Source organism: Notamacropus eugenii, chromosome 2 (genome assembly GCF_028372415.1).
Source record: "Notamacropus eugenii isolate mMacEug1 chromosome 2, mMacEug1.pri_v2, whole genome shotgun sequence".
NCBI lineage: Eukaryota > Metazoa > Chordata > Mammalia > Diprotodontia > Macropodidae > Notamacropus > Notamacropus eugenii.
In genome coordinates, this window is record NC_092873.1 from 192,552,516 (window position 1) to 192,565,401 (window position 12,886).

The following is a 12,886-nucleotide window of genomic DNA, read 5'->3' on the forward strand; positions in this document are numbered from 1 at the left end:
CTGGCTATGAAAAGTGTATAAATAAAACTCCAAAAGGCATAAATAAAACATTTTGCTTACTTCTATTTGTTTTGGTTCAAGAAAACATTCTACTTACTTAATTTCCAGTTCATGATTCTACTTACTTAATTTCCAGTTCATGCAAATCTCGTAATTTTCTATATTCTTCATTTTCATTATTTCTTTGATGTTGTTGTTGTTCAGTTTCAGTCATATCTGACTCAGTGACCCCATTTTGATGTTTTCTTGGCAAAGATACTGGAGTAGTCTGCGATTTCCATCTCCAGCTCATTTTGTAGATGAGGAAACTGAAGCAAACAGGGTTAAATGACTTGCCCAGGGTCACATAGCTAGTAAGTGTCTGAGGCTGGGTTTGAGCTCAGGAAGATCAGTCTTCTTGCCTCTAGGCTGGACACTCTAACCATTGAGCTACTTAGCTGCCCTTAAAACATATACATAATTACTGCATGGTAATATTAATTTGTATTATCACAAATTGTTTTGCCATTCCATAATTGGTGTATATTTGCTTTATTTCCAGTTTTTTGCTACTATGAAATATGCTGCTATAGATATTTTAGTGTGATTGAAACCTCCCGAGAAATATGCTTAAATAAATCTTGCTTAAATAAATCTTAGATCTATGGGTATGAACATTTTACTCACTTTCTTAGCGTAAGTCCAGATTGCTTTCTTCATTGGTTGGACCAAGTGGCAGATTCTCCAATAGTGTATTGGTTTGTCCAACCTTTCCACAACTCTGTTTTAAAAAGATATTGAGTAATCTAGAAGCTAGGCTATAAAATCACACTTTGGAAGCATTAAAAAGGAATTAAATGCATACATTTCCACTTTCCTCACATTTCCCTATTATGATGGTCCCTACTATGTAGGTAGGTTTCTAATGATGGCCCCTCCTTCCCCCAAGAATTAGCATAAGGAATATTGTCAAAATGTATGACTGGCAAAAGAGGTGGATAGGTCAAGTTACAGTTTTGAGGTCTAAGAGTTGGACACTCAGAATGCTCTACTAGTCCTCATAAAAAGTCAAAAGATCTAGAGGAAGGCCTTTGGTGTAGGATCTATGGAAGAATATAGAATGACAAGAATGACACAGGATGAAAAGGCAGAGAAAGGTAATGATCTCCACCAATAGCACTACCCACCCTGGTGAGATTACTTATCCACTGAAGTATTGATGTAAATATCAAATTTTGGCAGAGGGAATGAATATGGTATTGTTTTCTGACCTGAAGGAACAAGGTAATTAATGTGGATCTTTACTTTTTGAGTTCTTCATACTCTTTATACCAAACCTCTGACAATATAAATATTAAATTCAATGCCAGGCTACATTAAATTACTTAGTTAAGTTTGGGCAAAACTATTTTAAATACACACCCACCCACACACACATATATACACACACGCACATGTATATATACACACACACACATACATACACACTCACATATATGTATACATACATACAACACTATGTATTTCACAGGGTCTTGTGTGTATATATATATATACGTGTATGTATATGCATATCTGTGGAATTACAATGACACACAGATCTCTGTCTACCCACATGTGTCAATTATAGGACATTTATTTCACCAGTCAAGAAATGCAAAAGAGGACTCAAAGGAGACCATAAACAGATACAAAAAACATCTGAAGATGCTGTAGGTACGTAGTATGTAAGCATTCCTTGAAAGAGAACCAATTTGAGTTGCCAACAGGACAATCCTTTGATGTTCTGGTAAAATCCTTTCATCACAAGATCTTACACAGCTCTTCCTAGATGTATCAGTGCTAACTTTGTGCTTGGACTCCTCACAGAAGTCAAAAACACTTTGGACTGCTGAATATGTAGCCCTTTCTCATTAGGCCCATACTATTTGAGTGATTTATGACAATATTGAGAATCAGACTTTGGGGATGTAGTTTGGGGCTATCAGGGTGTTCTTCTCTTTTTTTCATAGCTACTAAGGAACTTCCTTTCTCAATAATGTATGATTACCAGACTCTTTAATCTAGTGTTAGTTATGAAATAACCTTCAAGGCTGTCACAGCCTAAGACATCTCCCTTCTTAGATCAAAAGGCCAGATTATGGGATCATGCAGCCTAGAAAATCAAACCTCCTCAGGTTTGATTGTGATTCAGGAATATTGTGATGACCTTTCCTCAGACTAAATGAAAAAGGGACTTGGTGTAGTAGGACCTGGTGTCAAATATCTGAGATACTCACTAGCTGTGTGACTGTGGGTCTTCTTCTTAAAACTCTCTGCGCTTTCAATGTCATGTGTAAAATGAGGGCGTTGGGTTGGATTTGATGGACCCTAAGATCCCTTTTAAATCTAACTCTATGATTTTAGGAAGTGGGAAAACACAGTGACTGATGCATAGTTGGTTGATTGATATCTGATTCTACCACATTCTTCTTCAGTGATTTTTTTTCTTCTTTTTAACTTATATTGGTTTCCTTTCCCCCCTCCTGTTCCAATTTTCTTTTCTCATTTTATTTATTTTCATTTTATATTCATTATCTGTCCATCATACTTCCCCTCCCTCTAAAAGAACAATTAAAAAAAAACAACCCAAAACAAAAACCAACACTCAAAAAAAATAAGCATAGTCCAGGAAAATGAATTTTTTTACATTGTGCATGTCCAAAAAAGCATGACTCATTTTTCATTTTTAAGTACATTTCCTCTCTTGCAGGTGGTGGTTAATGAATAAACATTTATTAAGCATCTACTATGTACCAGGTACTGTTCTATGCTCTGGGGATACAAAGAAAGGCAAAAGAAACAGTACTTTTTAGGAGTTCACGGTCTAACAGTAAAATAAGAAGGAAAGGAAATAAGTATTGGTGTATGATTTTCTGTTTGCAGATGATTGTGTTCCCAATGCAACCTCTGAACTTGAGAAGCAATAAAGTATGAATTGATTCTCTGCTGCTAATTGTGCTAATTTTGGCCTAACACTTAAGAAAACAGAGGTGTTCCATCAGCCATCACCACACTATCCACATATGGAACCATTGGTTGCAGCAAATGGAGAAGTTTTGAATGCTGAAGATAAATTCACTCACATTGGTAATGTATTTTCCAGGGATGTACACATTGATAATGAGGTTGATGTACACCTTGCCAGAGTTAGCTCAGTGTTTGGGAGGCTCCGAAGGAAAGCATGGGAGAAAAGGGGTATTAGACTGACTACCAAACTGAAGGTCTACAGAGCCATGGTGCTGACCTCATTGTTGAATGCCTGTGAAACCTGGACAGTATACCAGCATCATACCAGGAAACTGAATCACTTCCATTTGAATTGTCATAGGAATATTCTGGCAATCACCTGGCAGGATAAGATACCAGACACTGAGGTCCTTTCTCCAACTAAACCGCTAAGTATTCATATTGTGCTTCAGAGAATGAAACTCCAGTGGGCTGGCTACATTCTAATGCAAAATGTAACACTTTCCAAAAAGACTATTTTACAGAGAACTCACACAGGGCAAGCATTCATATGGTCGTCGGAAGAAGCAATACAAGGACACTCTCAAGATTTCTCTTAAGAACTTTGGAATTGACTATGTGACGTGGAAGACAATGGCACAGGGCTGCCCAGCATGGTAAGCCCATATCAGAGAAGGTGCTGTGCTCTATGAGCAAAGCTGAGTTGAAACAGCTCAAAGGAAATGCAGGATGCACAAGTTTAGAGAATCCACCCCAAATGTTCACATAGACTATTTGTGCCCAATCTGTGGTAGAGCATTCCAAGCTCATATTGGTCTGATCAGTCACAGCTGGGCATACTGAAACTTGACTCTAGCATGGTGATGTCATTTTGGTCCTCTTTGAAATGGACAGCACCCAACTGTTCTAAGCACTCTACAAATATCTCATTTGATCATCACAATAACTCAGTTCTATTATTATTCCATTTTATAGTTGAGAAAACCGAGGCAGATAAAGGTTAAATGATTTGCTCAGGGAAAGTCACAGAACTAGTAAATATATTAGTCCTTTGGCATTATCGTTTGTGATTTTACTGTTCAGAATCCTAATTCAAAGTTTTTTTTTTATAACGTTACTGTTTACATTTTCTCCTAATTCTACTCACTTCATTCTGCATCAATTCAAAGAGATCTAGCCAGTTTCCTTTAAAATCAATTCAGCTTCTGTAGCAGCAAGCACTGCTCTGGCATATACAGGAGGGCCTGCTATACAAGTTCTTAGATCTGCTTTTCTAACAGGAAAGCAACTTTTGAGGCTTCAACAATCTATTGTAATTACATTCACCAACAGAGAAAATACAAGCAGAGAAATAAAAACCAACAGACAGGGCTTCTATCTGACCATAAGTAATACATACATCACAGATCAACAGACAGATCCAACTGTCTAACCATTACATACATACATAGTTACCAAATACAGAAGCACCAACATCTGGGTTTTCAAAGCCAGGGGGCAGGGAGATGGTGTTCCTTAATGGCTACCCAGAGTCTCATGAGCATATGAACCTTCTTCCAAAGAGTAAGCACCAAAATAAAGCCTCACCTCAGAGTATATATATGTTTTTCAGAGCCAGAGGTCATCATGACCCTCATGACCCAGTGCCTCATTAGAAATTAACAAAAGGTATCTGAGGCTTATTAATGAGTGGGAAAGATCTTTAATTAACATTACAGCTTCCTGTTTCATTTTGGATCATTCTCCTTATGGGTATAGTTTCTCTTTCTTTTACTGTTACAACCTTGTTCATATAGCTCAATACATACAAAGTTTTCCAAATTATATCTGAAATATATTATAGTAATTTAGAATTCAGAACAGTATAGTAGGAGACTCTTCGTACTCTGCTCCTTAGATGTTAATGCCATTTCTTGGACTTGGAATGTTTACATGGAGGGATACAAAAAGGGGCTTGAATCCTAAGAATTCACCGAGGATGGCACATGTGACTTTCCATGTATTTCTGCCCTAAAGACAACCATTAGGATTGCTCCTCCCCCTCACTCCTGAAGAAAGTACAAAAGGAAAGATGGGGTAGAGTGGGTAAAGAAGTGAGAGTTGATCTGTTGGTTGTCTTTTATAGGTTGGCGTAGAACTTAACTCCTCCATCAAGAATATACTCTCCTAAGAAGCCTATCAAATCAAATAATCTTGGGGCATCTCCAGTCACTGGAAAACAATCAGGCATGGTCCTTTGTCCTCTTTAGGTGCCAATGAGGCCAATAAACATGTCTACCCTCTCTATGGAGAGGGATTTTCTGACCCCAGACAAAGACTCTTTATCCTTTAAGCTCAAATGTTGATTAGAGAACTTTTTTAATTACCACCTCATATAGGGAAATAACCTGAAAGCATAGTGTGTCAAACTTGGTCAACATATAATAGATTAGGATGAATGAACATGCTTTTAGAGCCATCATGGGATTTTGCTATGTGTGTATTTGATGTTGTTTGCTCTGAAGAAAGTGGAAAAGAAGGCATTGTCAGAGGCAGAATTGGGTCCATAGTGGAAGTGTTCCTGTGACTATCTTAAGGCATGGCATTCTTTTTAATGACTCATTCTTTTCTTATGAAAATACTTTTATGTAACTTAGTTTAAATTCAGTTGAAATTAGAAACCATTTTCTTTCCCTCTGTTCTCTATGCAGAATTTTTAGTTACCCTTTCAACCTCCTATTTCAACTTGAATCATTCTCTTCATAGGCATTAACTTGGTTTCTATTTCTATATTTTACAGTTATGACCTTGTTTATATAGTCTAATTCAGAGTTTCCCCAAATTATGCCTATAAGATATTGTAGTAATTTAAAAATCTACATAATATGGTAGGCACGTGAATGAGAAAACCTTGTTATCTTTCAAATCAAAAAGACTCAGCAATTGCTAAGAATCTGCAATGTTTTCTTGTAGTAAGAAGAATGCTTGCTGGTCTATATAACTTGAGCCCCAGGTCCTGCTTCCAATCATGCTTCTAATTCACCATGAGGCCATGAGTCACTGTGTGGTTTGGGGCAAATTGATTTCTTTGGGTCTAGTTTCCCACCTGCAATTTGAAGGGAATGAAACAAATTATAGCAAGGGCCCCATCTAGTTCTAAAATTCTTTGTAGTGAAATTACTTGGCCAAAATGGCCCTCATGTTTAAACCATGGAATCATAGGGAGACAATTCTATGAAGCTGTTTGGAGCTCAACCAGGGACTTAAATTGTTGTTTAATAAGGGCTATCCAAGAGTTTACCGAGTAAATTCAGTCAGGGAGTTTCCATGTTACCTCTCTTGTCTCTGATGTATTCTCTTGCCTGAAGTGAATGAATTAAATTAATAAACACATACTAGCTGGTCCTTATATGTAGAATATCTAGGTCTCTTGTTGTTTAGTTATTTTCCAGTTGTGTCTGATTCTTTATAGTACCTTTTGGGATTTTCTTGGTAAAGATGCTGGAATAACTTGTCATTTCCTTCTCCAGTTCATTTTACAGACAAGGAAACTGAGACAAACAAGGTTAAGTGACTTATCTGGGGTCACACAGGTGGTAAGCTTCTGAGATCAGATTTGAACTCAGGTCTTCTTGCCTCTGGGCCCAGTACTCTATCCACTGTGCCACCTAGCTGTGCTTAGGGCTGAGATAGAGAGGTAAATAAGACAGTTACTACTCTTAGGTAGCTCATGATCTATAACAGAATGTGATATAATAGAACAGTATATTCACACATTCACATATATATATGTACATGTCTATATGTGTATATACACACATATATGTCACCTAGACTATTGCAATAACTTCCTTTATGGTTTTCAGTTTTTCATACACATTGCTAATCTAATCATATCGTTCACCTGCTCAAGACTTTTCAGCTCTCCAACTTCAAAATGAATGCTAAAGTATAAGCTCCTTATACTGGCATTCAAAGCTCTACCTTCAAGGTAGCGAGGTAGCACAGTAATGAGAATGCTAGGTCTGGAGGAAGACCTTATTTAAAATCCTGCCTTAGACATTTACTAGTGGCTTGACCCTGGGCAAGTCACTTAGCTTCTGTAATGCCTCAATTTTCTCAACTATTAAAAAGTTGATAATCTCAGATATCGCAGGGGGTGGTTGTGAGGATCAATGAGATGATATTTTTCAGCATAGTGCCTTCAACACTGTAGTTGCTCCATAAATATTTATTGATTTATTGCTTGTGACTAGGTACAAAGTCATTCTTTGTCTTAATCACTGAATGGATGTTGCATCAGTCAAAATGAGACCTGTTAAAGATTTTATTTTGAAAAGGTCAAGGCCCCCCACTGCATCCTGGGCCATCTCCAATTGTCCTGATCTATGTTTGGCTGCTGGACCCAAATGGTTCCAGAGGAGAAAGTGAGGTTGGTGATTTTGCACAACCCTCTCTCACTTAAATCTAATTCACTTGCATGTCATGGCATCACCTCCACGATGTCATGGTCCTCTTTGAGAATGAAAGACAGCAACTAATTAAGAAGTCCACCAATAACACTAATTCCTGATTAATATTTTCTAATATCATATCAATAAGCACATATGAAGGAAACAGAGATTTATTTTCCTTTGTTCAGTTTATCTAATTGTCTTTTATTCTCCTCTTGTAAAATGGATTCAACTCTCACTTTCTAGAAGATTAAAAAAAAACTTCATATCTGCTACAAACACAAAAACTTCATATTTTTCTGTCAGAGCATCCAAACAGTACTAATAAATTTATTGTCTAGATAGGTTCTTTAATGTATGTTAGCAAATCTTTTCAAGAAAAATGAAGCCTAGGGCAAAGTTTGGGACAGAATGAATTTTATAACATCTCCCTGAAGACTGACAATTAAATTAATCTACGGATATGTCAGCACATTGAAAATGTATGCCAAGGCATGTTTGAAACACAATTTTTATTTTATTTTTTACAGACAGGAACAGTATACCTTACCAACATAAAATAAGTGTGTGGTCAGTGCACAGAAGCATAGCCTTCCTTTTGTTTTCAACAGCAAATATTTAAGATTGAAAATAGGTATTCAAGTGAGAAAACCTAAATATAATCCTTCACCAGCTCTAGAGTTCATGACTCATTTAGTTTTGCTCACTACATGGGTACTTCTGTCTAGAAAAAGAGATTGCTGTTCCTTATTGCTGGTAGGGCTTTTGTTTCTTCAGTGCTCTGAAGAACTTTGTACTTTGGCTGCTGTTAGGCTACTGGACAAGAATTAATGCTCACAGCCCCGCTGACCAGTGCTGCTTTACTGAAGCTCACTGGGCGTTCATCAATCACGAAGTTTCGGATGCAGCCAGAGAAGGGTCTACCCGTAGTCAAGCTTGGTGTCAGGAGAGACTCTGCAAGGAGCAAGAAAAGGAATTATTTCATCCCAAGCCCAGATGTTACTGAACTGTGAAAAATAGGCATAATATTGCAAGCAAGGTCGTGGTGATTTATGCATAAAAAAGTAGCTAGTAACTAAATCAGATTAGGCAGAATCTGATGTTAGGCCATTAGAACCAAGCAATAGAAAGTTTCTGGTCACCATAACTACCCATCTTCCTTTTTCTGTAGGCAGTTCACATATGAAACCCCAATTCTTAGGTAAAGTGTATAACAGCCTCATAAAGTCCTCATTCAGCTGTAAAATTCAGATTTAATAAAGCTTCTCAACTTAATATGATACTTTATGAGCAATTTGTCTCTGAAATATATAACTCATGTTTTATCTTGATTTTCATGGTCAAGTTCCTATTTGTGATTCAATTAATTTAATTATATCCAAAGTTGAAATGTTATTTGTAGAATACAGTAGTCCTCCATCTCACTTAGAGATTAGTTTGTAGAATCGTCCTGTATGGTGAAAATCTCACATTATCAATATTACCCTTTCAGAACAGGAATTTCAAACAAGTATAGCTGGAAAAGAAGTAGAGTAGGGGTATGAGCATCAATACTTCAGAAGTAAGGGCTATATTTATTTTTGCCCATTGTTTAGATTTAAGAATATGTTAATAATGCAGATTAAACTTAGAAGTGTGTGTATGTATTCTCCCTCTGGTCCCCTCTTTTCTCCCAGAGAGCCTGGTTGTTAAATACTTACCAGCAGACCCTTATATTGCTTTATAACCATTGCTTGAACTCAACAGGAGGGAAGGCTTAGAGACTGAAGTCATCACTGGACTTGTAGCCTTGTAGGCTAATAGCTACTACTACCCCGACAATGATGACCACTATGACTAACTACTACTATCACTGTCACCCCCCCCCCCCCCCGCCATGAACAGCAACATCAACTGGCATACGTATAGTGCTTTAGAGTTTGCCAAGTGTTTCACCTCCATTTGAGCCTCATGAAAGCTTTGGGATGGGAACTCTTTAACAGAAGTCAATATGTCTCAGAGAGTAGATGGAACTGAAATAACCATAATATAAACAATTGAATGTAAATTTTATTTTTTTCACTATACCCAGCTAGACAATTATTGATCTAAAAAAAGAGGAGAACTAGGACTTCTACTTGAATAGAATAAAGCAAAAATAAATAAAAACTTAACTGGTGGAAAAATTAATGATTAAAAGAAAAATTATTTTGAAAGAGTTTCACATATAAGTGATTATTTTAGGGGGTAATTACTTTCCTGCATGGCTTTATCTTTCTTTTTTCTTTTGATAGTATTTTATTTTTTCCAATCACATGTAAAGATAATTTTTAACATTCATTTAAAAAAAATTTTGAGTTCCAAATTTTCTCCTTCTTTTCACTCCTCTCTCCCTAATATGGTAAGCTATTTAACATAGGTCATATATATGCAATCATGTAAAATATATTTCCATATTATATTCCATATATATATTTTTTCATGTTGTGAAAGAAGAAAAGACTGAAAGAACTAAAACAACATTCATCTTTCTTTTTCAAAGGAAGAAACAGGTCAGAGGCAAGAACCAAGACTTGGAAATAAAATAGAATACAACAGGGACTTTCTAATTGATCAAAATGCTAGGAAAGCCAATTATTAGCTCTTCCACCCTATGAAAAAAGAATAGATGCTATCCATGGGTCAGATGAAGAGGAGACTCTAACATCACACAAACTGAGGTGAGTGGTCATAGGAAAAGGCATGTGGGAACTGAGACTTCCAGAGCAAACAACAGATTCACATATACCATCTGAGGTTTATTCTGGAGAATATACTAGCAGAATTAGAAGTGAGCAGAAGAGGCAGCATCATTTAAATTGTTATATCTTTCCTTATTTTTCTTTCTCTTTTTGGCCAAGGGCTAAGTATGAATTATGAGTATATGATATGATTCCGTTGTTAAAGTCTTAGCTGTGAATTTTCATGGGCCCCTTAGAAGTTGTACAGTTAATTTCATCTTCACATCACCCATTTTGAGCGAGTGTTTTGTTTGGAGCAGAGTCTGATTCTGAGTCTCTCATTGAAATTTGTTAACTTTTCTGTTTTTCTCTTCATATTATCTATTGCCTCCAAGTCTTTATGTTTTAGGCAAATTCATAAATCTCATATAAAAATATCCATATTCAGATGGGCTTTAGCCTATTTTTTTTTCTCAGAGGAAGGGGTTTTGGATGGTAAACAAAGAAAATGAAAAATGTCATTCCTCTGAAATGGTTTCAGGTACCCAGTGCTATGTCATAGGGACTTAGTTAAGCTTGTTTTATTGTTATCTTAATCAATAATCTTGAAGAGGGCTGCACGATTAAATGAGCTGGGAAAATAGAAACAATATAAGGTAAAGCTTTTTTGAGAGATTAGAAACATTCAGAAAATTTAAATTCCACTTAGCAAAGCTTATTCCTTTGTGTGTAGAGAAGTAAACATGGACACGGATATGGTTAGGCATTGTTGATAAAAGATGGAAGACACTTAGAAATAAGCAACTCAGAAAGGGGAATAAAAAATGGTCAGGACTACAAATGGGACATCTTTATGCAATTGTTCTAGGTTAACTAACAAAACTGAAGGTGCATAGGCACATAGGTCATATTGTGTGGGGAAAATCAATTCCTACTTAAAATTACAATAGATTCAGAATTCTAGAATGGAAGGGGAACTAAGCCAACTTACATATCAGCTATGTAATCCACATGGTAGTGAATTGGTATGACTCGACAAGATTCATTTCTCTTCCATACACTTCATCATCAGAAGTATGAAAGTCAATTAAATAATTAGGGAATACCAAGGATAGAGATTAAATGAAGATGCAAAAACTTCAGTGCTCCGTTGGCTCATTTGCAAACCAAGTAGGTACATGATTTACTTAAGGGAAAGTACTGTGACTTAGAACATAGTACCAATGGCAGAGTTTTGTACATAAATTTGATTGGAAAAATAGGGTCCAAAAACCCAGGAGTTTTTAGGGAAACTATTATTTACTTTGTTGTTGTCCAGTCATTTGTGACTCTTGGTGACACCATTTGGGATTTTCTTGGCAAAGACTCTGGAGTGGTTTGCCATTTTCTTCTTCAGTTCATTTTGCAGAAAAGGAAATAAGGCATGCAGGGTTAAATGATTTGCTCAGCGTCATATAGCTAGTAAGAATCTGAAGCCAGATTTGAACTCAGGTCTTTCTGACTCCAGACTCAGGTGCATCTGCTAGGCTACCTAGCTGCCCCACATAAACTACTTATGAATTCATCTACAATATTTTCCCCTTAATGATTTCCTCCTTCTTTATTTTGGGGACAGCACTTGGTAGAAACAGAAGACTCTAATACAGTGCTATATGAGAAATAGAAAGGACTGCATACTTTGGAAAGCATGTATGTTTCTTGGCACTACTGCCTTTGGACTCTGAGCACCAAAGAAAAGTTGTGGAAGGTAGAAATAACAGTGTCAATTTTCTGAATATTCTAGTCATATTTCAGAAGAGAAGCTTGTCATTCCCCAATTGATAAATGGTCAAAGGATATGAACAGGCAGTTTTCAGAGGAAGAAATTAAAACTATCTACAATCGTATGAAAAAGGCTCTAAATCACTATTGATTAGAGAGATGCAAATCAAAACAACTATGAGGTACCAGATACTATGAGGTATCAGATTGGCTAACATGACAAAACAAAAAGATGGAAAATGTTGGAGATGTGGGAGAGTTGGAACACTAATTCATTGTTGGTGGAGCTGTGAGCTGACCCATTCATTCTGGAGAGCAATTTGGAACTATGCCCAAAGGGCTACAAAAATGTGCATACCCTTTGACCCAGCAATATTGCTTCTAGGACTGCATCCCAAAGAGATCATAAAAATGGGAAAGGGTCCCACATGTACAAAAATATTTATAGCAGCCCTCTTTGTGGTGGCCAAAAACTGGAAATCAAGAGAATGCCCATCAATTGGGGAATGGCTGAACAAGCTGTGATATATGAATGTAATGGAATACTATTGTGCTACAAGAAATGATGAACAGGAAGACTTCAGAGAGGCCTGGACTTATATGAACTGATGCTGAGTGAAAGGAGCAGAACCAGGAGAACTTTGTACACAGCAACAACCACAGTGTGCAAGGAATTTTTCTGGTAGACTTAGCCCTTCACAGCAATGCAAGGACCTAAAAAATTCTCAATGGACACGAGGCAAAATGCCTTCTACATCCAGAGAAAGAACTATGGAATTGGATTGCAGAATGAAGTAGACCATTTTCTTTTGTGTTCTGTTCTGTTCTGTTTTGTTTCATGACTTCTCCCATTCATTTTAATTCTTCTATGCAACATGACTAAGGTAAAATGTATTTAATAAGAATATATGTGTAGAACCTATATAAGATTGCACACTGTCTCAGGGAGGGAGTAGGGAGGGAGGGGGTAAGGAGAAGGATGGAGGGAAAAAAACCTAAGATATA

The 12,886-nt window shown here is 36.7% G+C and overlaps 1 protein-coding gene across 4 annotated transcripts in view; it reads right to left on the reverse strand.

Annotated features, from left to right (window-relative positions):
• Positions 1-7,914: 7,914 nt before the first annotated feature.
• Positions 7,915-12,886, reverse strand: part of LAMA4 (laminin subunit alpha 4) — a 200,191-nt gene continuing 195,219 nt past the window's right edge. For all 4 annotated transcript variants that reach the window (XM_072643068.1, XM_072643066.1, XM_072643067.1 and 1 more), the window contains one exon: positions 7,915-8,375. In XM_072643068.1, coding sequence (XP_072499169.1) covers positions 8,230-8,375 — 146 coding nt within the window. In that variant the 3' untranslated portion in view covers positions 7,915-8,229. The remainder of the gene's footprint in view (positions 8,376-12,886) is intronic.